Source organism: Lissotriton vulgaris, chromosome 7 (assembly GCF_964263255.1).
Source record: "Lissotriton vulgaris chromosome 7, aLisVul1.2, whole genome shotgun sequence".
Lineage (NCBI taxonomy): Eukaryota > Metazoa > Chordata > Amphibia > Caudata > Salamandridae > Lissotriton > Lissotriton vulgaris.
In genome coordinates, this window is record NC_141695.1 from 1,510,501,748 (window position 1) to 1,510,526,303 (window position 24,556).

Sequence of the window (24,556 nt, forward strand, 5' to 3'; positions counted from 1 at the left end):
TGCCAGGTGTTGAACCACCAGGGTGACGCCCTGGTGTTCCAGCCATGTCCAGAGGCGCAGAGCCTCCTGACAAAGGGTCCACGACCCCACCCTGCCTTGTTTGTTGAAGTACCACATGGCGGTGGTGTTGTCCGTGAATACCTGCACTACACTTTCTCGGACAGAGGGAAGGAATGCCTTCAGTGCAAGCCGAATCGCCCGCAGCTCCAGAAGGTTGCTGTGGAGCCGGGACTACGCCGGAGACCGGAGGCCTCTGATCTCCCTCTCCCCCATGTGGCCCCCCCACCCCAGGAGGGACGCATCTGTCACCACTACGTGCTCCGGTTTGGGTAGGGTGAGAGATCTGCCACTGACCCAATCACGGTTCGTGAGCCACCACTGCAACTGTCTTGCAGTGCCCTCCGAGATCAAGACGTGGTCAGACAAGTTGCCCTGATGCTGGGCCCACTGAAACTTCAGGTCCCACTGCAGAGCCCGCATCCGCCACCTGGTGTGATGCACCAAAAGGATGCAGGAGGCCATCAGCCCCAGGAGCCGCAGCGTCAATCTGATGGAGACTCGGGATAAAGGCTGAAAGATCGGAATCAGAGCCTGAATATCCCGAACCTGCTGTTCGGGGGGATAAACCCAAAACTGCACTGAGTCCAGAACCGCTCCGATGAAAAGGAGCTTTTGAGAGGGGCACAGGTGCGACTTCGGCACGTTGATGGATAACCCCAGCGAGTGAAGGAGGTCTGCCGTAGTCTGGAGGTGGGAGACGACTGTCTGGGGCGAGCCCGCCTTCAACAACCAGTCGCGGAGATAGGGCGAAGACTGAAACCTCTTATCTGCACAGATGAGCTGCGACCACCGCCATCACTTTCGTGAACACCCGAGGGGCTCTGGTAAGGCTGAAGGGAAGCACGGTAAATTGAAAGTGCTCGTGGCCTACAGTGAACCGCAGGTAACGCCGGTGGGCCGGTAGGACGGGGATATGGAAATAAGCCTCCGGCAAGTCCAACGCTACCATCCAGTCTCCAGGGTCTAGGGCAGCTAAGACCTGAGCTAAAGTCAGCATCTTGAACTTCTCTTTCCGGAGGAAGCCGTTGATGCTCCGGAGGTCCAAGATAGGGTGTAGGCCTTCATTGCCCTTCTTGGGTACCAGAAAGTAGTGGGAATAGCAACCACGTCCTACTTCTGGTCCAGGAACGCGCTTGACGGCCCCTTGGCCAAGAGGGCCATAACTGCCTCCTGGAGAAGTCGCAAGTGATCCCCCAACATGCGGTGGCATGGCTGGAGGGGTCGCCTCGAAGGGGAGGGAGTAGTCCCTTCGGACGATTTGCAGCACCAACCTGTCCGATGTGATGGAGTGCCAGTGAAGGAGGTGATGGCAAACCCTGCCCCCACCGGCGTTGAATGGGCCTGAAAATTCGGACTATAAGAATTTTGAGGCAGATGCTGCGGGGGGCGGGTGTGGACTGACCTTGCCAGTGTCCCCCGGCACCGTCACAGTGGTTACCACGTCCACGACCGCGTTGAAGTTGGTTCTGCGGCCTGTGACTAGCTGGACATGAGGGGGCGCCCCTTCCTTGGCCATGAAAGGCAGAAGTTTGCTGGCATTGGCCAAGGCCCAAGGACTTGGCCGTAGCCCTGGAGTCCTTGAAACGCTCCAGCGGACTGTCCGCCTTGCCGCCAAAGAGGCGACGACCATTAAAGGGCATGTCCATAAGGGAGGCTTGGACATCGGCCGAAAAGTTAGCGGACCTCAGCCAGGCGTTGTGGCGAACCGCCACCGTTGTTGCAATCGCCCTGCCTAGCGAGTCCGTGGTATCCAGGCCACACGGAATGGAATAGCGTGTTGCATCCCTTCACCCCTGCAAGGGCTTGGGTAAGCTTTGCCTGGACATCCGCCGGGCACTGCAGCAGCACTTCCGCAACCGTATCCCACAGAGAGTGGGAGTAACGGCCCAAAAGGCAGGCGGTGTTGACATACCGCAACCCCAAACTCAGTGAGGAGACCAGTTTCTATCCGAACTGATGGTACCTTTTGGATTCCAGATCCGGAGGGGCGGACGGGAATGCGGTCTGGGAGGTTGAGGCCTGGATCACCAGGCTCTCAGGGATGGGGTGAACGGACAGGAAACTGGGGTCGCCCGGAGCCGGGCAGTGGGCCACGTTCTGATCTACAGGGAGGCTTGTAGAGGGCTAGGACCAGGTGCCCAACAGAACGTCAGTGAGGGCTTCGTTGAACAGCAGGAGAGGCTCAGAGGAGCTTGCCTGCGCTTTGAGCACCTCAGTGAGGTTAGTCCTCACGGCCGCAACTGGGAGCTCAACAAACAAGGCCTTGGCTGCCCTAGTCAACACCTCGCTGTATGCAGCCCCCTCCTCCGTAGCCACGGTAGGAGGGGAGACAAATCCAGTGTCTGGCGAAGTGTCCAGACCACCGGCCTCCCCCAGTTAGTCTGCCCAGACCTGGTTCAACTGGCACTGCAGTGCCAGAGGGTCCTCAGACCCCTCCCAATCCCCCTTGTCATCCATCTCCTGAAGGTCAGAAATAAATGATGGAGCCGGGTCGTCAGTGAAGGGCTCACCGATCGGCGTCGAAGAAGCCGCCGGTCCGACTCTGGATCCGGACCTGGGTGGGGATCAAGGACGGCGTCGGGGGCGACACCCTTAGTGATGGCGGAGGGGTCGTAAGGTAGACCGGCGTAATCCCGGATCCAGGCCTGGATCCTGAGGAACCCTGCTGCGACTGTGCCGGGGCCGAAGCACCCGACGGCGCCGGAGCCGCCAGCCGGTTTGGGCTCCCAGACGGATCTGCGGGGCCCAAAGGTGCCTCGGCGGGACCCGACGGAGGGAAGCGCGACCTCATGGGCGTGAGGAAGGCGATGATCTCCGGCGTCTCGTGCAGATGAGGGATCGGCGGGTGTGGAGCTGGATGCGGCGCTTGCGGCTCCGACGGAGCCGCGTGGGCGGTGTCGCCCGAACCCCTGGTCGGGTCGTGCGAGCGTCAGGGGGAGTCAGAAGAGCGATGTCACTTCTTGTGCCTCGACTTACCTGAGAACTTGGAGCCCGATGAGTGGTGTCGACTCGCCAAGCTGTGATGACTGTGGCCCGCGACCAGTCCCTCGACCTCCTCCTGAACCGGGACCTCAAGCCGACTGCCTGATCTCGAGGCACTTACGGGACCGCTCCTGCCTAGCCTTAGACGTCAAGGCCCGGCAGTCTGGGCACGACTTGTCGTCGTGGTCGGCCCGAGGCAGTAAAGGCACAGACGGTGGGGGTCGGTAACCGACATCATGCGGTTACATTCGCTGCAGGGTTTGAACCCGGGCATCCCTATCGACACCAGAGTCTAGTATTGACTCGAGAAGATCCAAAAGAAACCGAAAAAGTTTGTCAAAAATTGACTAAGAGTACTGCTCTTCCCGGATTTACGCTTGCTGATGCGGAAAAAAGAAGAACTGACGTCAGCGCACGAGGCCGGCGTCTAAGTACTCAGACGACGTCATCCCGGCGACCACGACACAGACGACGCCTACCGATGCGCAGGGGTACTGCTACCTAAAACTTTCCGGATCCAGTCTGATGCCTGTGAGTATTCTAAGGTAAGGAATCTAACACTAACCGGTTTCTTTCAGATAACCCCTTTAAGCATTGGCAAAATGACAGTGGACCTTTGTGTAGTGTCAAAAGTGTCCAATAAGAAGTCTTCCTCCACAGTATCTGTGTCCAAGTCAACCCCATGGTACTGGGCAGCTCTATGGACTAATAGGTTAAAACCTATAGTGTCCTCTGGTGGGGAAGGCCTGGAAGGATATACATCATCTTGAGGGACGTAAGGCACATCAGGGGTGTTCTAATCATCACATGGATTAGGTGACTGGGGGGGGGGGGGGGGACTATTGGTCCCTACTAGGTTATGTGCATCCCCACCCGTGTCATCAGAGTCTATATCTACATCATCTGGATTAGTGGATGGTGGATGGTGTAGGCGAATGATGTGGTGTAGGAGTTGTAGTAGGAGGAATAGTATGGGGAGGTGGTGGAGAAGGGACACTTAATGGAGAGGTTGCAATGTCTCTTTTCTTTGGAGGAGTTGCAGGCGCCTCTAGTAGTCTCTTGGAGCTAAGAGATAGTTGGCCAGTCCTAGGATCCTTTACAAGAGTCTTGAGTAGGATCTGGTGTAAAAAGGTCTTCTGTGTAGGGCAGATCCTTTGGGGTCGAAGTTTTTGGTTCCGGAGGTTTTTTCGGGACCGACTCGGTAGCTGGTCTAGGGTCTTTTGGCATAAAACTATAATCCTTTGAGAGGTCTTTAATCGGAACGTGTTTTATTCGGTTCCGGGTGTTTTTTCGGCTCAGAAGCATGTGAGTCGGGACGGCATGGCCGAGGAAGATGGCTTCTTCGGTGTACCATACCGACACGATTACTTGAACCAATCAGAACGATCAGCAGTAGGACGTGCGTACGTTTAAAATCACTTTACGCAATTGGTCACATGATCCAGCTTTGTGTGAAGGAAGGAAGTGAAGGAGACGCGTTCGACTTCGGTAAGCGATATACGGTTTGACGTGAAAGCGGTTTTAATAGAAAGTTTAGATTAACAATAGGTAGTTGATAGCTGTATTGACGGCAATTTAGAAGAGCTCCTAGACCTTGAATGCGCTTCTCTCGCTCAAAGTATGTATATAGACCACGCTGTGAAATTACGGATTTATCTTGAAACTAGATCAAACATAGCGAGTTCTTACGTAGCTTCATGTTGTTTTTAAAGACCAAGTTCCCTTCGATCCACCTAGGATTGTAAGTATCCAATAGTTTGACTTATTCTGTTTAACCCTGAGGATACGTATTATGTAGGCAATTTATGATTCTGTATATTTTTAGGATTATCGTAGGATTACGACCGTTCCGCTTTTCACCCAGAGGGTTTTAAGAAAAATTTCTTTGTGGTTTTTTCATATGGAGTTATTTACTAAGGTGGTGGCTTTCCTATACATTTCTTCACGCTGACTACCTATTCTTTCTGTTGTAAAAAGGTGGACTTCATAACATGAAACATTTTGATGTACACAGAATATAATCAAGTCTATGGGATTGTTTAGTCTTTATGAAAAATAAGAGGACTTTTCTGAGAAGTATTATTTGATGTTAAATGAATATGACCATATTTATGGGATCCGATTCATCTGCTTGCAATTTTAATTTTTCCTAGTGTTGCCCCTGACGAAGGGACTTTGTTTACGTCCCGAAATGCATTGGGCCATCGACATCTACAGTTAAAAGTGTTAATGTATTATACATATATTTTGTTATAATGTATTGGATTGTACATTTGATTTAGATTACATTCATTGTGTAAACATATGATGAAGACAGATCAGTTGATTGATGAAACTTATTGAAAATAAATTGCACGACAAAAGTGCTGAAAATATAGTTTAATGTGTTGAGAATATTAAACTTATCTAAGTAGTGCGCACCTGAGCCTAGCAAAGCAATCCTGCGAGCTAGCATTCCCTTGTTCAATTGTCAGGAGTGTTTAGGTTCGCTCTATCAGGCGCAGCACACAGATCGAAATATTAGGATTAAACCAGGTCAAAAATGAAATTATAAGGAGTGCTCAGATCACCCTACTTATTTGCTTGTGGATAAATAATTTCCGGAGCCCAGCTGAAGCAAGAGACTCAAAGCGTCAGATGGCTGAACTCTGGTTCATAGCAGCTGAAGAAGCCTGCTAGGGCAAGGTGGTAGCCCAGAAGTTTCATAACGCCGGCGTTCAGCACTCGGGCAGGAACAGACTCTTGAAGTTTCAACTAAGTCCGCTGGGTACAGGAGAGTTGTCAGAGTGCAGCTTGGTCACCCAGGAGTTGAGTTAGCACCCAGAGAAGGATTTCGCTGTAACTGAATACCGGACAACTAGCAGCTGAGTTGAGACTGGATTTCTACCAGGACTGAGAGGGCTTCGAGGAACATCAACCCTGTGGCCAGGACCAACTCAACCCACTCTGTGGACCAAGGAGAAGCTGAAGGAAGACTCTTGTCGACCGCATTGGATCTACAGAATCATTGAGCAACTTTAGCATCTTTCATCCCTTGCACCAGGACCACTTCCATAGAAACCAATAGTAAAGGGATGAAAGTGTGTGGAATGGACTGAAGACTGCTCCTAAATTCGAGGTAACTTTCTGTGGACCTTAATGGTCCCCCTGAATGGCTCCTCACTAGAGTTGGTCACATTAAGTGACTCCAAGTGACCACAAAAAAAGCTAATTTTATTTTTCAACTGTTACATTTGTTGAATATGCCAATGCTGGCTCACAGTTAAGTGAAATGTTCAGATTTACTAAACCTTGTAAATTCTAGATCTTCGGGACTCTACAGCTGATCATCTTTGTTGTGGAGTCTAAAAACAAAACTACAACCTATTTTCTTTTTAACAAATTGGTGTTGGGGTGCTCAAGTGACTCTTCTTTCTTCAATTGCTTAGGTGCTTCTGAAATACTCTTCATGTTTTCCTTTGTGTAATTCGGACTGCTCAGAGCCACAGCTACACCGGGTTGAGCTAAGGGTTTAACAAAACCTACTTTGGGGTTCATTGCACAGCAGTCAGGGAAGGCCTTGGAGTTGTAGTCAGAGTCCAGGCATCATAAGCAAACCAGGTGGGGGTTTGTCACAGATAACTGCCTGTGGCAGGCTCCCCGGGGATTCTTAGGGGACATACTTAAGGCACACAGAGAGTTATTGCCCAAAAATGAAATAAACTCCCCCTCCCAAAAAAGTAAAAATTCCTGAGGTAGCCTTTTCGGCTCTGTGCGGATAATGCAGAAAGAAAAGAACTTTTGTCAGCGTGCTGTGCTGGTGCCCAAATACGCACTGCCCACAGCACTTCCAGCGCAGCAGACATGGAGCTACTAACTGGTGCAGAGGTTTTGCTCAAGATTTTCCGGATCCAGTCTGACACCTGAGGAATAGTCTAAGGTAAGCAATTTGCACCAAGAAGTCTATAAGATCAGATAATTAACCGTATTCACCACAAACAGGCAATACACCCTTGTGCTTACCTTGGTAGGAGCAAATTCATTAAAAAAAACACAAGAGGGCTCTTTAAAGATTGCTTTCACTCACTTGTGACATAGAAACTCTGCTTCATGTATTAAACTCACCTGTGTCATGTGCGCTATGTTGCTGTAGCTATGTTGAAGCTGCTGGTGGGCATGGATGGCGTATACAGCTTGCTGTTGATAGCTGCTTTGAGGAGACTGGGCAGAGGGGCCAGGGGTCAGAGATGGGGGCGTTGCAGTGAGGGTTGCAGTGTGATACAAATTCTGCTGGGGAGGAGCATTACTCATGTGTTGAGGCTGATTTCCCTGATGCTGTAGTAGGGAAAAAGGTCAAGGTCAGTTATTTAATTGGAAGCTCAAACAAAACTAAATAGAACAAAACTAAATAGAACAAAGTAACCATCTGCACCACACTTCTGATTGCTGCAGGCCGTGTTGCATATGTTTGTGCCCCTAATATTTTACCACTAACCAGTTATACCTACATAACTGAAGGGTTATTACCCATGTAAAACTAAGTAAAAGCGTTTTGGTTACAGTTTTAAAGACTTTCATAGACTTTCCAACTTCACACTTAGAAAAGTTTTCATAGAAAACAGTCAATAATATCATATCGGAGGAAATAGTGTCATTGGTTAACAGGTAAGAATTTGTTTTGGGAGTTTGGGTTTCTGGGGTTAGAATCGGGGGTCACCCAGGGTCAAGGATGCACTCTTGTTGCACCCTCAGCAGCACTAGGGCGGCTGGGTGCGGAGTGCTGAGGCCCAATGTTATTTAATGGGGGTTTAGGGGGCATCCGGTTGGTGGCTGCTCACAAGCAGGCCATAAGGTTGTGGGAGCAAACCTCCTGGACTTAAGCTCTGAGCAAATGGGGATTCAAGTTAGCACCAAAGGTTCACCCTCAGCGCCACTAGGACGGCTGGGTGCAGGGTGCTGGTTTGTCGTCAGGTGCCCTCTTACTTTCAAAGGGGATTCTCCGGTTTGCAAACACACTGCAGGCTCGGGGACAAAGGTCTTCTAGGTGCGACCACCACTTGGAGAGGTAAGTCGGGATGCTGGGGGTTGGTTAGGCACCGTCTGTTTAGGGACCCCCACGGCCGTGGGGCATTGGGTGCAGGGGTGCCTTTAGGGTCAGATCTTAGCAGCTCCTGGCCGTGGTTGGGGGGGGACCTTACGGTTCGAGGCTGCAGGCGTCTGCTGTCCCGGATCCCTGGTCAGGATCGCCGGGAAGGAGTAGTTACTTACCTGTAATCCTAGTTCTCTTCCAGGGGTATCCTCATCAAAGTCATAAACACATGAATATTCCCGGCCATGTGCGGGACACCGGAAAACATATACATATGTAGCTCTACATATATGTATATATACATATATAAACACACTCACAATGCAGTCCTCTCTGTAAGAGCTTAACAATGCTGCAAATGCTTTGCACATAAACATTCCAATAGAAGCAGGGAGAAAGAAAAACCTTTGAAAACTGTTTTATTACTCAGTAGAAAAGATAATCCTGCCAGGAAAATGAAAGCATTGTCAGCACATAGGCTGCATTGTAGTGAAAACAATAGAGTATAAAGCTGAACAGCTAACTCATATAGAAAGTAACAGAAAACTGACACTGTGCCAGGCAGCCATGACCCCTAGATCCCATCATGCCTCAGGGGTGACAGTTAGGTCAGTTCTTTGCGGATAACCGCAGACCATTTCTTTAAAAATCATACATATATTTCACATAACTACTTGCCCGGGGGGGGCGGGTGGGTTGCTTATGACTTTGATGAGGATACCCCTGGAAGAGAACTAGGATTACAGGTAAGTAACTAATCCTTCTCTTCCAGGGGATCCTCATCAATAGTCATAAGCACATGAATAGAATAGCAAGCCAACCCCTCAACCGACGGGCAAGTAGACTGGAAACTATGCAGACATCAGAAAAAACCAACCCGCCTTTAGGCAAGCACAGACTCCGAGCTTTCAACACTTAAACAGATTCCGCAAGGAGGCCTGGCCCACTTGGGTATCTGCAGCCAGACAGTAATGCCTGGTAAATGTGTGGACCGATTTCCAAGTTGCCGCTTTGCAAATCTCGGCCATCGGTACATTATGCAAAAAAGCCTCTGTTGCCGCTTTGCCCCTAGTTGAGTGAGCTTTATGAGTAGCGAGCAAAGGTTTATTTGCCAATTGGTAAGATAACTTTATACACGAGACTATCCATCTAGCGATGGTCTGTTTCGAAGCACCAAAACCCGTTCTGACCAAACCATAGTTTAAAAACAACTGTTCAGATTTTCTCACAGATTTTGTGGCTCTAAAACTCTTTAAATCCAGCGAATGCAGGGCTCTCTCCGCTGGAGTCGTAGGGTTTGGAAAAAAGAGGGCAAAGAGATGGACTGATTTACATGGAACTCTGACACTAATTTAGGTAGAAAAGAAGGGTGGGTTCGCATAACCACTCTATTATGGTGGAACACTGTAAGGGCTCTTTAGATGACAAAGCCGGAATTTCACTAACTCTGCGTGCAGAGGTGATTGCCACCAGGAACACCACTTTCCAAGACAAGTGTTGCATAGAAGCTTTATGGATGGGCTCAAACGGATGGCCCATGAGCTTGGACAATACCAAATTCAGCTCCCAATGTGGAGAGGGAGGTCTCACAGGAGGGTAAACCTTCTTTAGCCCCTGTAGGAAATCCTGAACCAACTGAAGCTGAAAAAAAGAAGGTTGGTTAGGAGATGGCTGCCAAATGTACCGTTATAGAAGAGTACCTTATACCCGACTTGGCCAAAGAGTAAGTACGGTAGTATGACCTCCCCTTGACCAGTATTTGGGCTCCAACCCTTTTGAACACACCACAGATAAAACCTCTTCCACCTCATAGAGTATGATGCTCGGGTGGAAGGCCTCTGATTCCTTAGGAATGTTCATGCAGTCTGCAGGAAGATTTAGGTGTCCATACTGCAGGACCGCAGGATCCATGCTGTCAGGCTGAGGGAGGGGAGGCACAAATGTAAGATCTCCTCCTCCCCCCCCCCCCCCCCCCCCCCCCCCCCCCCCCCATCTTGGAAAGAAGGTCCGGCCTGCATGGAAGTCTCCGATGCGGACGAATTGACAATTGCAAGGCCAATCTGGTGCTATTAGTATCATTTTCATCCTGGATCTCAGGAGCTTCGTCACCACCTTCGGAATGAGAGGGAGGGGTGGAAAGGCGTATGCAAACATCCCTTACTAACTAATCAAAAGTGCATTCCCCTCGTTCCTGGTCAGAAGAACCTGGATGCGAAGGCGTGACATTTTCTGTTGTCTTCGTCTGCGAAGAGGTCGATGCTGGGATGACCCCACTGCAGGAAAATGTCACCCACTACGTCGTCGTTGAGCACCCAGTCCTCTTGCTCTTGGAAATGACGACTTAGGGAGTCTGCCTGAATATTCTGCTCTCCCGGTAGATGGACTGCCGTGATCGATAGGTTCCTGGCTAGCAGCCAGTGCCAAATCGCTTGAGCCCCGAGAGACAGAGGACGAGATTGTGTTCCACCTCGTTTTTATTAAATAGTACATGGTGGTTGTGTTGTTGTTTGAACCAATATGGAGTCGGACTGAAGGGCTAGTTGAAAAGACTTGAGGGCCAAGTGGACTGCCCGCAGCTTGAGCATGTTGATATGGTAAGTCTGCTCGTGGGGGTCCATCTCCCCTGAGTTTGAAGAGGACCCAGATGCGCCCCCAGCCTTGAAGTGAGGCATCTGTGATCAGGGATTGTACAGTGGTAGGCTGATGAAATGGAACTCCCACCATGAGACTTCCTCGCAATGGGGGATAGAAGAATCTGGTTGTTCCACTGACCTGAGGCCTGACTCCCATTTGTCTTCCAGGTCTTGCTGAAGTGGTCTCATCCTCAACCTGGCATTGGGTATGAGAAAAATGCAGGTGGCCATTGTAGGAAGGTACCTCCTGACTATGGTTGCCCCCAACTTTTTGCCCTGTGTTTTAGCTGGTTTTTGACATAGTCGACCTGGGGCCCTGCCAATCAGGACCCCAGGCCTACTGCTCTCTCTGTAAAATGGATTCAATGTACCCTAGGTACATTTCCAATTGGTACTGGGCCACCCTATCAGACCCTGTAACTCAGGGCATGGGTGTACCCAGGGCTGCCAGGGGCTGCAGCATGTATAATGCCACCCCTGGCTGGCCTCCTAAATTTGACACAACTGGCTGCATGACAGCTGGGGCAAAGTCGTGTAATCACCCTTTGCTGTAGATATAGTATACCTATATCTAACCCTAAAATGGACACACAGATTCCTATCAGTCACTCCTATGGCAGGCCTTAACAATCCTGAAGGCAGAGTGCTTGGAATCGTGTGAGATGGTGCTCTGGCATGAGCTGAGCCTGTCTGCAGCTTGCGGAACCAAGTCCTAATAGCTGTTCCATGATATCGCATACCATATACTCTTAAGTGCATTATAATCCTCGCGGTTAAATGCTATCTTTGGTATTGCTTTATCAAAACATGTCGAGTAAGGTGTCATACGAATTGGAATACTAACCCCTCGCCAATTCTGGCGACGGGGTTAGCATTCCACCCTTCTAGAGGGACACAACATGTATGTAACTGTGAACCCCGGTTAAAGTTAACTGAAGCCTCAGCTCCACAAAATGGATGCTGCCACCACAGACACGAGTCTGACCTCCTGCTGCTGGGAGTCCTTCCAGCGGGGGAGGCTTGGACAAAGGGTTTCCTGTCCGGGGCGGTGCTAGCACCATCCCAGACATGGTTTTGTGTATCCTGGGTAGGCAGGGCTTTTCAGGAAGGTGACTGCTGAGTGGCACCCCGGTGCTCACTACGCATAGGCCGGTCAGAACCAGTTCCAGGGGCACACCAGCCCCTGGCCTGGGGAAAGTCCGGCATGGCAGAGGGGTGTAACCACCCCCCTCCTAGTCCCACCCATAGGCAGGACCTAGTCACCGGGTCAGCCCCCTTTTTTAGTATAAAGATGGGAGCGGGCCCCCTGTTCAGATTAGATCATCTTTGGAATCAAGACACGACTTTCTTCGAAAGGACATCAAGATTTCTTCTTCAAGATTCTCCCTTGTGGCTAAGGAGTAGTCACCCTGCATCAAGCGGGCACCATCCTAAGAACACTGCGGTCTGCTGCAAGTCCTTCTTCACGAATCCGACGACCCAGCTCGACGAGACCCGGCTTCCCTGGCACCTCTGACCTCTACTCACCTCTACAGCAAAGCTGAGAACTGTGAGTGCGACGAGACCTCGAGGGACCGACGATCGCCAAGACTGCACGACTTCTTTGTAACAAGCCCACCGTGTGCTCCACTGGTGAGTGCTTTGGGGTCCGAGAAGCCCCAACCCTGAGCAGCTCCAGCACCGAAGATCAGCCCTCCAGCATCTCCACGATCTGCGTGGGGCCCTTCTGCTTTTGCGTGCTCACCGCGCTGTGTGGCTACTAGCCGGCTGGCTTGTGGCCTTCTACACGACGCCCGACGACATCACTGCTGCTGGTCTGGTTGCTCCAGACTGGCCCTTGCTTCCTTCTTCAAGAGAGGCACCCCGGACCCTCCTGGTCCACTCCAGACGCCATTTTGAGTCCACCGCGTGGGCTTGAATTTGCCAAGGCTTTGTTGCCCAACCCTGGGTCCAGCGACGCCGACAGCTTCAATCTTCGTGGGACAGCTCGCTCCTCCATCCTGGTCGCCGACAACGCCTCCTGGTCCGTGAGATCTGCGAGCACAGCGTCACCCACTCACCTAGTCGAGGTGACTACCATCCGGTGCCCTCCTGGTGCCACCTGACTAATGGCTAGTAGTCACGAACTTGGTCCCCTCTGGTTTCAGGTGTCATCTTCCATCGATCCAGGCTTGGATCCATCGAACTTTCTTCACTGGTCGCCTGCCAGCAACTTCTTTCTTCCAGGCTCCTGGTCCGTCTACGAGGATTCCCGACGTCTTTTGAGTCCTATGCAGCTGCAGCCCCTGGGCTAGGTAACTTCGGCATTTCGGTGCCCCAGCATAGCCTCACTATCCAAGGGTCAGAATCCACTTTCGTTTTCCTCCTACCAGGTCGGGTTCGCCCGAGAACACTAACTTTGTCATTACTAGCTACCATAGACTTTGTCCCGCATCCCGCGTGAGAGTGCACACTCTGCACCCGAGTCCCCTGGGTCTCTTAGAAGTAATCTGAAGATTCTATAGTCAAGATCTAGCGATTCCAAAGCCTATTAGTACTGTACTTACCTGCTAGTAATTTCGCATTCCACTTTCAGAGTATATGGTTTTCCGTGCCCCTCGGGCATTTGTATATACTGTGCTAACTTAAGTATTTTCGTAAAGGTTTTGTTTTGTGCTTAGTACCCTGTCCTCATAAAGAGTACAGGGCTGTTGTGATTTATAATAAATATCTTGTTTATTTTCATAACACTTGTGTGGTGTCCTTTCACTTGGTGTTCAAGGGGTATATGTGTGGTATAACAGCTGGCTTAACACGCCCTCTCGAGTCTTTAGCCTTAGACTGCTCGTATCCACGCTACTAGGATAGCTGGTCTATAAGGTTGACTTACAACCAATCATCAATAAGGGTTGCTGGACTGATACATAGTGTTCACTAGAATAGTGAGCACTGCATATCAGGCCACCTTCTCACAGCCATTGAGCCCAGCAGAGAAGCCACCTGCCTCACTGACGGCCGCTGAGTTTGAAGAATCAAGTTTCCTTTGATCTTCATTGATAAGTCTTTCCATCGAAGGAAACACTTTTCCTCGGACGCAGTACATAGTGGCTCCCAGATAGTGGATTGATTGGGTCGGTAGCAGGACTGACTTGTCCAGATTGACATGAAGGCCCAAACGATGAACAGACACATGTGAAGATGCTACTGTACCAGACGAGGGGACGATTCTTTTAGTAGCCAATCATCTAGGTATGGGTATACGTGTAGGCCTTGACGATGCAAGTATGCTGCTACCACCGCCATGCACTTTGTGAATACCCTTGGGGCTGATTCGAGGTCGAAGACTTTGAACTGGTAATGATCTTTCCCTACCGTGAAAGGTAGGAACCTGCGATGCCGTGATCGGGATGTGGAAGTATGCATCCTGAAGATCCACTGAGCACATCCCATCGCCCGTCTTCAGGTGAGGGAAAATCTGATGGAGAGACAGCATCCGGAATTTTTCTTTTTTGATGCATCTGTTTAGAAGACGCAGATCCAAGATGGATCTGAATTTGCCTTGCTGGTCTTTCTTCCTGACCAGGAAGTATCTGGAATAGATACCTTTTCCTCTTTGTAGTAACGGGACCCCTTCTATTGCTAGCTTTTTTAGAGGGGTTGCCACTTCCTGACGCAAGAGATCCAGATGAGGTCTGGATTTTATCGGAGAACAATCTTTTGGAGTTTTGCAAAAACGTCGTGTGTAGCCATTGACTAGTATATTGTGCACCCACTGATCTTTTGTTATTGTGCGCCACTCTTGAGCATAGTGCATTATACTTCCTCCGACTGGAGTGCGCAACGGTGCTGGAGGAAGCATAGAATCATTGCTTCCCTTCTGCCTTGGGCGTGGAAGAGGATTGCTGCTGGCGTCCTCTTCCTCTGCAAGATCTTTGGCCTGGATATTGGGATTTCCCCAGCTTATTCTGGGACCATTGAGGGGTTTGAACCCTCTGTTGGCCCCCTTGGCGATTGTACTGTTTGAAACGCTTTCTGAATTCTTTCTTTTTTTCAAGGACAACTCAGTCTTCATCCTGCCCATCTCCTCGTCTGCAAGGGCCCCAAACAGAGAGGTATCGGAGAAGGAGTAGTTTCTGTCCTGTAACTCCAGTTCTGTAGTAGGGGTATCTCTGTTATAGTCATAATCTAGTGAATAGTCCTGCCCATGTGCGTGGACCCCGGCAATCAAAAATAATCTCTTAAGTTGTCAAATCATGCAGAAACCTATATCCACAGGCTACACTGTCAAGTACTTCAACTAGAAATTCCACCAAACAACACCACACACAACACAGCCTGCCCTGTTTCTACCATAGAGAAACTTGCCTCCACCAGGAAAAGACTCTGGAATGATAGAGAGGAAGGCATGGACAGACAAGCCCCATAGGCTGCCATTATGTGGCTTAAATAGGATACTGTGCCTTAAAGAGAACTTTCCAGAACTTTCTCCCAGTATCCCCGAATGCATAGCATGTCCTTCTTACTTTCAGTTCTTTTTGAAGGCGTAGCACGCCAGACCTGTAGCATTCCTTACATGAATATCCTTCTCCACTGGGGAGGAGGGCGGGCGCTTATGACTATAACAGAGATACCCCTACTACAGAACTGGAGTTACAGGACAGTAACTACTCCTTCTGTAGTAGGGGATCTCTGTGTATAGTCATAATCTAGTGAATAGAATGGCAAGCCCATCCCCACACCAAATCGGCGGTGGAGAGTAAAGAAACAACACCACTACTGTGCGAACAAATTCCGCAGCGAAGCCTGTCCAACCTGAGCATCTGCCCTGGCATCAGTGTCCAGACAGTAATGCTTAGCAAAGGTATGAACCGACTTCCAAGTGGCTGCTTTGCAGATTTCAGCAATCGGCACGTTACGGAGCAAGGCTGTCGTGGCAGCTTTGCCCCTGGTGGAATGAGCCTTAGGCTTACCTCCTAAGGTCTTATTAGCTTTTTGGTAACACAATTGTATGCAGGACACAATCCACCTAGAAATGGACTGCTTAGAGGTAGCAAGACCCGTCCTAACTGATCCATAATTGATTAACAACTGGTCAGACCTATGAATATCTTTGGTTTTATCCAGATAAAATTTCAACACCCTCCTAACATCCAGGGAATGGAGAGACCTTTCCGCTGGAGATGAAGGATTCTGAAAAAACTTAGGCAAAGTTATGGTTTGGTTGACATGAAAATCAGAAATAACCTTGGGAAGAAATTTAGGGTGAGTACGCATAACAACCTTAGCAGCATGAAATACAGTATAAGGTTCTTGGTAACACAACCTCTGAATTTCACTCACCCTACGGGCCGATGTAATGGCCACGAGGAACGCCGCCTTCCAGGACAGGTGCTGCAACGAAGCCTTATGAATAGGTTCAAAAGGCTCCTTCATCAACCTGGACAGCACCACATTCAGTTCCCATGAAGGCAAAGGAAGCCTGACAGGAGGGAATACTTTCTTCAAGCCTTCCAGAAAATCTTTGATCACAGGGATCTGGAAGAAGGAAGTCTGTGAAGGGCATTTCCTGTAGGCAGTCAATGCAGCGAGATGAACCTTAATGGAATGAACATTAAGTCCAGACTGCGCCAAATGTAGAAGGTAAGGAAGGATGACATCTTCCTTGCACGTCGTCGGGTCATGGTTCTTAGACTGGCACCAGATACAGAACCTCTTCCACTTGTAAGCATAGGAAGTCCGAGTGGAAGGTCTCTTAGACTCCTTCAGTATGTCCATGCAATCCTCGGGCAGATTCAGATGGCCATATTGCACTATCTCAGGAGCCATGCCGCCAAACTCAAAGACGAGAGGTTGGGGTGTAACATCCGTCCCCCGAACTTCGTGAGAAGGTCCGGCCTGCACGGCAGCCGAATGTGAGTAAGGAGAGACCGGTGAAGCAGGTCCGTGAACCACCACTGTCTGGGCCATTCCGGGGCAATGAGTATCATCCGAGCACTGGACCGGGCCAGCTTGATGAGCACCACCGGAATCAGGGGAATGGGTGGAAAAGCGTACAGAAAGCTGTTCGACCAGTTGATCCATAACGCATTCCCCAGCTGGTAGTTCCTGGAGGCGAAGTCTCAGCATTTGCTGTTTTCGGCGGTGGCGAACAGATCTACGTCTGGAGTTCCCCACCTTGCGAAGACTTCTCCTAGTACTTCGTCGTTTATGACCCATTCGTGGTTTTCCTGAACCAGTCTGCTCAGTGCGTCCGCCTGAACATTCTGCACACCTGGCAGATGGGTAGCCGTTATAGTCAGTCCTCTGGCCAGAAGTCAGTGCCAGATCGTCTGCGCCTCCTGCGACAGAGTGCGTGATCTCGAGCCCCCCTGCTTGTTGAGGTAATACATCGTTGTGGTATTGTCCGTCTGTACAAGCAGAGAGTTGGTCTGAAAGGACGGAAGAAAGGCCTTCAGTGCCAAGTGAACAGCTCTGAGTTCCAGGAAATTGATGTGATACGTGGCCTCCATCAGGGACCACGTTCCTTGAATCTGCAGGTTTCCGGAGTGCGCTCCCCACCCCTGGAGAGAAGCATCCGTCACGACCGTCTGCGTGGGAATATCCTTGTGGAAGGGAACCACTCTGAGGAGATTCTCCGCTGAACACCACCACTTCAGAGACTGAAGAGCATGCAGAGACAGCCGTATCTGGTCGTCCCAAGATCCTTTCCTCTGATCCCACTGGTCTTCCAAGCACTCCTGCAGCGGTCTGATGTGCAGCCGTGCGTGTGGCGTCAGGAAGATACAAGAGGCCATCGATCCCAGTAGAGAAGACACCGTCCTCACTGTTGTAGATGGAGTGCTCATAAGAGCCTGGGCCTTCCGAAGGAGTGATAATCGTCGCTCTTCCGAAGGAGACACGCTTGCTGACAGCGTATTGATGGAGGCTCCCAAGTACTGTATGCATTGGACCGGAGTCGGGACAGACTTGGACATGTTGATGTGCAACCCCAGCTTGTTCAAGAGAACGCACGTCTTCTGGAAGTGTGCTCGCGCTTCCGAGAAGGAGGATGCCTTGATCAACCAATCGTCCAGGTACGGGTAGACAAACACCTTGTTCTTCCGTAGGTGTGCTGCTACCACCGCCATCCACTTCGAGAATGTTCTCGGCGCAGACTTTAGTCCGAATGGGAGTACTGTGGATTGATAATGATTGGCGCCGACTTGGAACCGCAGGAACTTTGTGTTTGTGTGCAATGGGCACATGGAAGTACGCATCCTGTAGGTCTATAGCACATAGCCAGTCTCCCTGTTGCAACTGAGGATAAATCTGATGCAACGACAGCATGCAAAACTTTTCCCTGCGAATCCATCTGTTTGCCTATCGCAAGTCCAGAATGGGCCTGAACTCGTTCTTGTCCTTCTTGCGAACCAGGAAGAACCGGGAGTACAGACCTCTTCCTCTCTGAGACAGAGGTAGGTCTTCTATCGCCCTTTTCCTTAACAGGATATCTGCCTCCGCCTGAAGCTTGCGCAGCTGAAACTGCGAGCTGACCGGTGGAATTGCTGGAGGCGGGCTGGTGAACCGAAGACTGTATCCATTGCAAACAATATTCAGCACCCACTTGTCCTGAGTAATTTTTCTCCACTCTGCCAGAAAAAATTGAATGCTTCCCCCTACCGGAGTGGGTAAAAGATCCGGGGGAAGTAAGTGCTCAGGGCATAGACCCGGCCGGGCCTTTGGTCGCTGGAGCCGACTGTTGGCATCCCCTGCCCTTCTGGCGTTTCTCAAACGGCTTACAGAACTGTTGATGTTGCTGCGACTGTCCCGAAGGTTGGCCACGTCCTCTGCCCTGCCCACTGAACCACCGTTGGAATGGGCGGTACGATTTCTTCGCTTCTTTGGGCTTCTCCATGCCCACAGCCGTGACCCACAGCCGTGAGTGTTTCGGCCTCCGCCTTCATGCGGGCCATTTCGTCATCCGCATGTTTCCCAAAAAGGGTCTCGCAAGAGAATGGAAGGTTGGCTACCCTTTGCTGTGCGTCCGGTTTTAGTGACGTAAGGTGGAGCCAGGCGTGACGGCGCTGGTTAACCCCATGGCAAAAAACATGTGGCGCTAATAGAGAGGAGTCTGCTGCAGCGCTGATCATCTGATTCGCTACCAGCATCCCTTCGTTCAGCACTTCCTGGAAGGCTTCTCGCAAGGCAAGTGTTCCGCAAACTTCTGGAGGGAGTCCCAGAGGGCGCGGTCGTAGCGTCCCAACAAAGCCGTGGCACTCGCAGCCTTCATAGAGGTCGCCGATGTTCCACATACTTTCCTTCCAGCTGAATCCATCCATCTAGACTCTTTATCCGGGGGAACCGTGGATGACTGGGTGGTGGCATGTTTGCGGGCCGCCGTCACAATCACAGAATCCGGAGGAGGTTCCGCCCTTAGAAAGGCCGGGTCCGAATCGGGAGCCCGGTATTTTTTCAGCAATCTCGATGGGGCCGCCTTAGTCACTGCAGGGGTGAGGAAAAGGTCCATGGCCGGTTCCTCCAGGCCCGGCACCAGAGGCAGCAGTGGACGAGACAGGTGTTTCTGGTGCAGTGTCTCGAAAATGACTGATGTCTTAGGCGTGGGCACCGTCAAAGATATGCCCAATTTGCTAGCGCCTCTCAAAAGAACATCATGGAATGCCACCAGGTCATCAATCGGAGACACCCTCGTGTCCGGCGATCCCGACAAGGTCGGAGAGTAGTCCCTGGGGACCTCGTGCGAGAGCGAGATCTGTGCCTCCTATGGCGGTGTCTCGATCGCATGGACGACCTTTGGCGCGATCGCTCCTTCCTCCTAGAGCGAGAGCGTGATCTCCCGGCCCGTGGACACTCCACAGGTTTCCGTGGGGGCGTCTTCCTCGGTTCCTCCTGGGGTCTAGGTCTAGGGGTCCCCTTAGGAGGTGTCGGCAGAGTAGGCAATGACGTCGACCTCGGCGGAGGGATCGGGGGTATCACCGACCGAGGGGCAGGCCCATGCGGTGGAAGCGGTGGTAGTGGTCGTCCTGGCGGAAGTGGAGAGTTGGTGGGAGGGTCCTCCTTAGGTACAGGAGGAGGGGGCGGGCGACCTAGGCCGAGTTGGTGTATACACCACCGAGTACACCGAGCCCGGTGACTCCTTCGGCGAAGGGGACTGCGACCCAGCCCCTTCAGCAGGCGATCGCTTTCTCTTGCGTCCTCCACTAGATCCAGCCTGACTTCTGGCGCCGGAACTCCTCTTGCGCCGTTTAGGAGAGTTGGAGCGACTCCTAGACGCCGATCTCTTCCTTCTAGACGCGGTTAATCCTAACCAGAGCCTCAGCATCACAAAATGGATGCTGCTGCCACCGACAAGTCTGACCTCCTGCTGCGGACAGAAACTTAGGAAACAAAAAGGGTCTTGACTCCTAAACTCAGCAAGGCTGAGCCAATATACACTAAAGAAACAAAACACTTGCCAGTGCTGAGAAACTTATTTTTCAAAACCAACTAAAAAACACAGCATACATGAAAATAGCATGGACACTTGCTTTATGAATTGCAACTTTTGTTTTTAATATTCTTCTGAAGACTATTTTAGTCATTTTTAGTTTTGTGCATGGGAATATAAAAAAGAGTTTATGTACATTTATATACAAACATGAAGACAAATTGGTATGTACAATGAATCAGACAAACTCACAAACACATTCTTGGCCGTCCATTCATACTACTCCACATCCATACTGGTCCCGGTGCCAAAAAGAACCTATATACACAACAAATGAAGAGTCCTTTTTTGTCGTATTTTACAATTGTTTGTAACAGTTTAAAAGGAAAGCAAACAGTCTTTCTGTGGATTGTCGAGAAATTTCCAATCTAAATTCAAAGGGATGACCCGGGACCGGGAGACGCGTTTCAAACCCTGTGAGTGCCAGGGTTCTCCTCAGGACCAAAAAGTAACTACAAAGAAAAGGAAACAATCATAAATCTTATGTTCTAAGAGATGAACACCTTGTTCACTGTCTAGCTTCCCTCAGCCTACCTCTATTGTTGGGTCATGGCTCCAACTGTGATTGCAGACAATTGTATTCCAAATGAAGGGGAGAGGGAAGTGCTGGAACATAATAGAAAAACAAACGATAAGTGCGCTAAGTTTGGAGTGATACCAGTGCTGTTGTCACACATGTCCGTCCTTACGTCACTCATTCATTCGGTGTCAGAATGTGTGCCTACCTGGGCGGTTGTGCGTGATTGCTGAGAATTAAGTCCCCAATGGATCGGGCTCTGTCGTGAAGTATTCTTCATTTGTTGTATATCTAGGTTCTTTTTGGCACCGGGACCAGTATGGATGTGGAGTAGTATGAATGGACGGCCAAGAATGTGTTGTTTGCGAGTTTGCAAACAGGCACCATCCAGCACCTCGACGTTTGGTTTGTTGCAGTTCCCGCCAGAACTCGAGCGACAGAGATCGACAAGACCCAGCGTGCCTGCCTTCTAACAGCCAGATCCACAGTCCCTGCAGAGCTGAGACCAGAGGAGGCAACCTGAAGCGTGGGACCGGCCATCTTGGAAAGACCACGAGGCGCTGACCGTGCAGCTTCCGAGGCTCCCACGAAGCTGTGCATTGGGGTTTGAGAAGCCCCAGCCCTGAGCCACTCCTGCACCGAAGCTCACCTCTTCACACTCGCCGAGTGCTGCGTGGGGCCCTTCTGCAGCTTTTGGCTCAACGCGTTGGTCCGGTCGCTTGCCCGTTTGCTAGCGGCCCCAGTACCGACGAACCTTTGAATTTGACCTGCCAGTCCGGTTGCTCTGGACTGGCCCTCGCTCCCCTGAAAAGGAGCACCCGCTCTGACCTTCCTGGTCCGAGTAAGAAGCTATCTTTGAATCCTGCGTGGGTTACGCTTGCCAAGGGTTGTTTGCTCCAATCCGGAAGCAGACACCGCGAGCCTGCATGGGACAGCTCGTGATCCACTCCTGGACATCCTTGGTGCCCCAGAGTCCAAGTGGCAGCGGATACAAGCTTCACGACAACCACCTGATTGCGCCTGACATTGCCTGGTTTCTTCCTGGTTCCACCCAAGTCACTGCTGAGTGACCCAGACTCTGTCCCCTCTGCTTTCAGGTACTCTTCATCTTCGATCCACCCTTGGATCGCACCGGACACTTCTCTTCTGGCCGCCTGCAGCATCTTCATCTCCAGGCTCCATAGATCTACACGACGAAAGCCGACACTACTTTGCCCTCTGCACCCGCTTCCTGTGGGTGAGGTAACTCATGAACGCCGGTGCTCCAGTAATGGTATACACCTCTAGTGTCTATGTCTAAAGTTTTGTCCTTCTAGGTCAGTCGGAAGACTCTTATAACAGTAACTCAATAACTTGTACGCACTATTGACTTTGCATTGGTGCATGTGTGTGCTTTAAGTGCTGCACCTGATTCCCGCGGGCTTTTACCAACTTCAGCATTGCTAGTCCCAATTGCTCCCAGCGATTCCCCAGGCCCTAGGCCTGACCACTGTTCGATTAGTGATACTTATACCACTATTTTAGTGTATGGTTTGAGTGGCCCCTGGGCCTCATCCATAATTGTGCAACTTTTATATGTTTAACTGTGCTTTTGTCTACACGCTTGTGCCTCTAGACTCAAAACCAGTGAAGCAAAAAGCAAAAATTGGGGTGACCATAGGATAGCAGACCCTACTCTCCTACACAACTCCCCCCCCCCCCCAAACGCAAGGACATTAAACTTAACCTTGACCAGATAAGTCTTCATGTTCTAAGTGGAAATACCTGGAGAGACCATCTGCATTACCATGGTCAGTCCCTGGTCGGTGTTCCACTGTAAAGTCCATAAGTCCATCCCCTGTAGGGAAATGGACCACCTGAGTAGTTTGGGGTTTTCACCCTTCATCTGATTTAGCCACAAGAGGGGCTTATGGTATGTCTGAATTAGGAAGTGAGTGCCAAACAAGTATGGTCTCAACTTCTTCAGGGCCCAAACCACAGCAAAGGCTTCCCTCTCAATAGCTGACCAACGTTTCTCCCTGGGGGTCAGCCTTCTGCTAATAAAAGCAATGGGCTGGTCTTTACCATCTACATTAAGTTGTGAAAGCACAGCTCCAACCCCCAACTCAGAAGCATCTGTTTGAACAATGAACTGTTTGGAGTAGTCAGGACTATTCAGGATAGGTGCTGAGCACATGGCCTTCTTCAGGTCATCAAATGCCTTTTGACAGCTAAATGTCCACTGAACCTTTTTTGGCATCTTCTTGGATGTCAAGTCATTTAATGGTGTCACAATGGACCCATAGTTCTTTACAAACTTCCTGTAATACCCAGTCAGGCCCAAGAAGGCTCTGACTTGTGTCTGGGTAGTTGGAGGAGCCCAGTCCTTGATGGTCTGGATCTTACTCTCCATGAACCTGACCCCCCACCTACTAGGTGGCCCAGGTATTTAACCTTACTCTGCCCTATCTGGCACTTGGTAGCCTTGATAGTCAGGCCTGTCTTTTGCAGGGCCTCCAGAACCTTCTTCGGGTGGATCAGGTGATCCTCCCAGGTGGAGCTAAAGACAGCAATATCATCTAGATATGCTGCACAAAAGTCATCCAACGCAGGCAAGGACTTGATTCACCAACCTTTGGAAGTTGGCAGGTGCATTCTTCAAACCAAAGGGCATCACCACAAGCTGATAATGTCCACTAGAGGTAGAGAATGCTGTTTTGGCTTTAGACTCTTCAGCTAACCTGATATGCCAATAGCCAGCTGTCAAATCAAATGTGCTCAGAAATTTGGCAGAAGCCAACTTATCAATGAGCTCATCTGCCCTTGGAATGGGATGAGCATCTGTCCAAGTGACAGCATTGAGACCTCTGTAGTCCACACAAAACCTCATTTCAAAGATGGAAAGAGTATAGAGGATTATTCTAGTAATAAATACATACATTTTTATAATATATAACTTGTGTGGTGTCCTTTCATTTGATATTAAAGGATTGTGATTGGTAAAACAGCTTGCTTAACACGACCTCTTGAGTTAAGCCTTTAAGGCTGCTTAGTCCATGCTACCCTTAGGATAGCTTGTCTATAAGGTTGACTTACAACCAGATACCATAAGGGATTGTTTGGACTGATACAAGGTGCCACCAGAATTGGAGACATCATATATCAGGCCAACTTCTCACATTGGTGCGCAGCGGTGCGGATTTGAGCTTGCTGTTTTACCATTGCAATCTTTTTTATCAAATTGAAAGATCACATCAAGTACCTTAGGTACATATAAACAAAGCTTAGCATATTTAAGTTCTACTGAACTTAGTAGTTGTAGATCAAAGGGCTTAGCACACCCTGCCTACAACTCACTAGCAAGGTACAGTAGGAAAACACTTAGTGTAGGTAAGTGCACCACTTACACCTCACTAGCAGTCATGGCTGGCACAGAGGGAGCTTCAGGCTTTCAGCCTGTGTTGGTGGACCTTACCAAGGAACCTTCCAGCTAGGACACCCTCAGCCATAAGGACATGAGTGCCTTGTGCACTTCAAGGGGGCTGAGAAAGGGTCACAACCCTACCATTCCTATCCTGATAGCCATCCTGGAGAAGGATGATCTTGAGAAAGCTAGTGTAGCTCCCTTAGGGTCAGGAGATGGATTGAATCCCCCAGAGAATGAGAACACCCCCCAGACTTAAAAGATGTGGAGGTAGACCCTGAATCAGAAGAGGAAGAGTCAGAACAGAATCAGAGGGATAACCAGGTACAAGTGGGGAGGCTTAACCAAGCCAACTTGGACCTACTGGGAAATGGAGAGGGCCGGCACCTCCCCAGAGTACAGAATAGAATTGTTCCAGGCAATAGAAGAT

General features: G+C 50.2%; 1 protein-coding gene across 4 annotated transcripts in view; it reads right to left on the reverse strand.

Annotated features, from left to right (window-relative positions):
• ATXN2L (ataxin 2 like) overlaps positions 1 to 24,556 on the reverse strand; it is an 842,401-nt gene that overhangs the window by 151,441 nt on the left and 666,404 nt on the right. For all 4 annotated transcript variants that reach the window (XM_086932367.1, XM_086932366.1, XM_086932369.1 and 1 more), the window contains one exon: positions 7,147 to 7,356. In XM_086932367.1, coding sequence (XP_086788493.1) covers positions 7,147 to 7,356 — 210 coding nt within the window. The remainder of the gene's footprint in view (positions 1 to 7,146; positions 7,357 to 24,556) is intronic.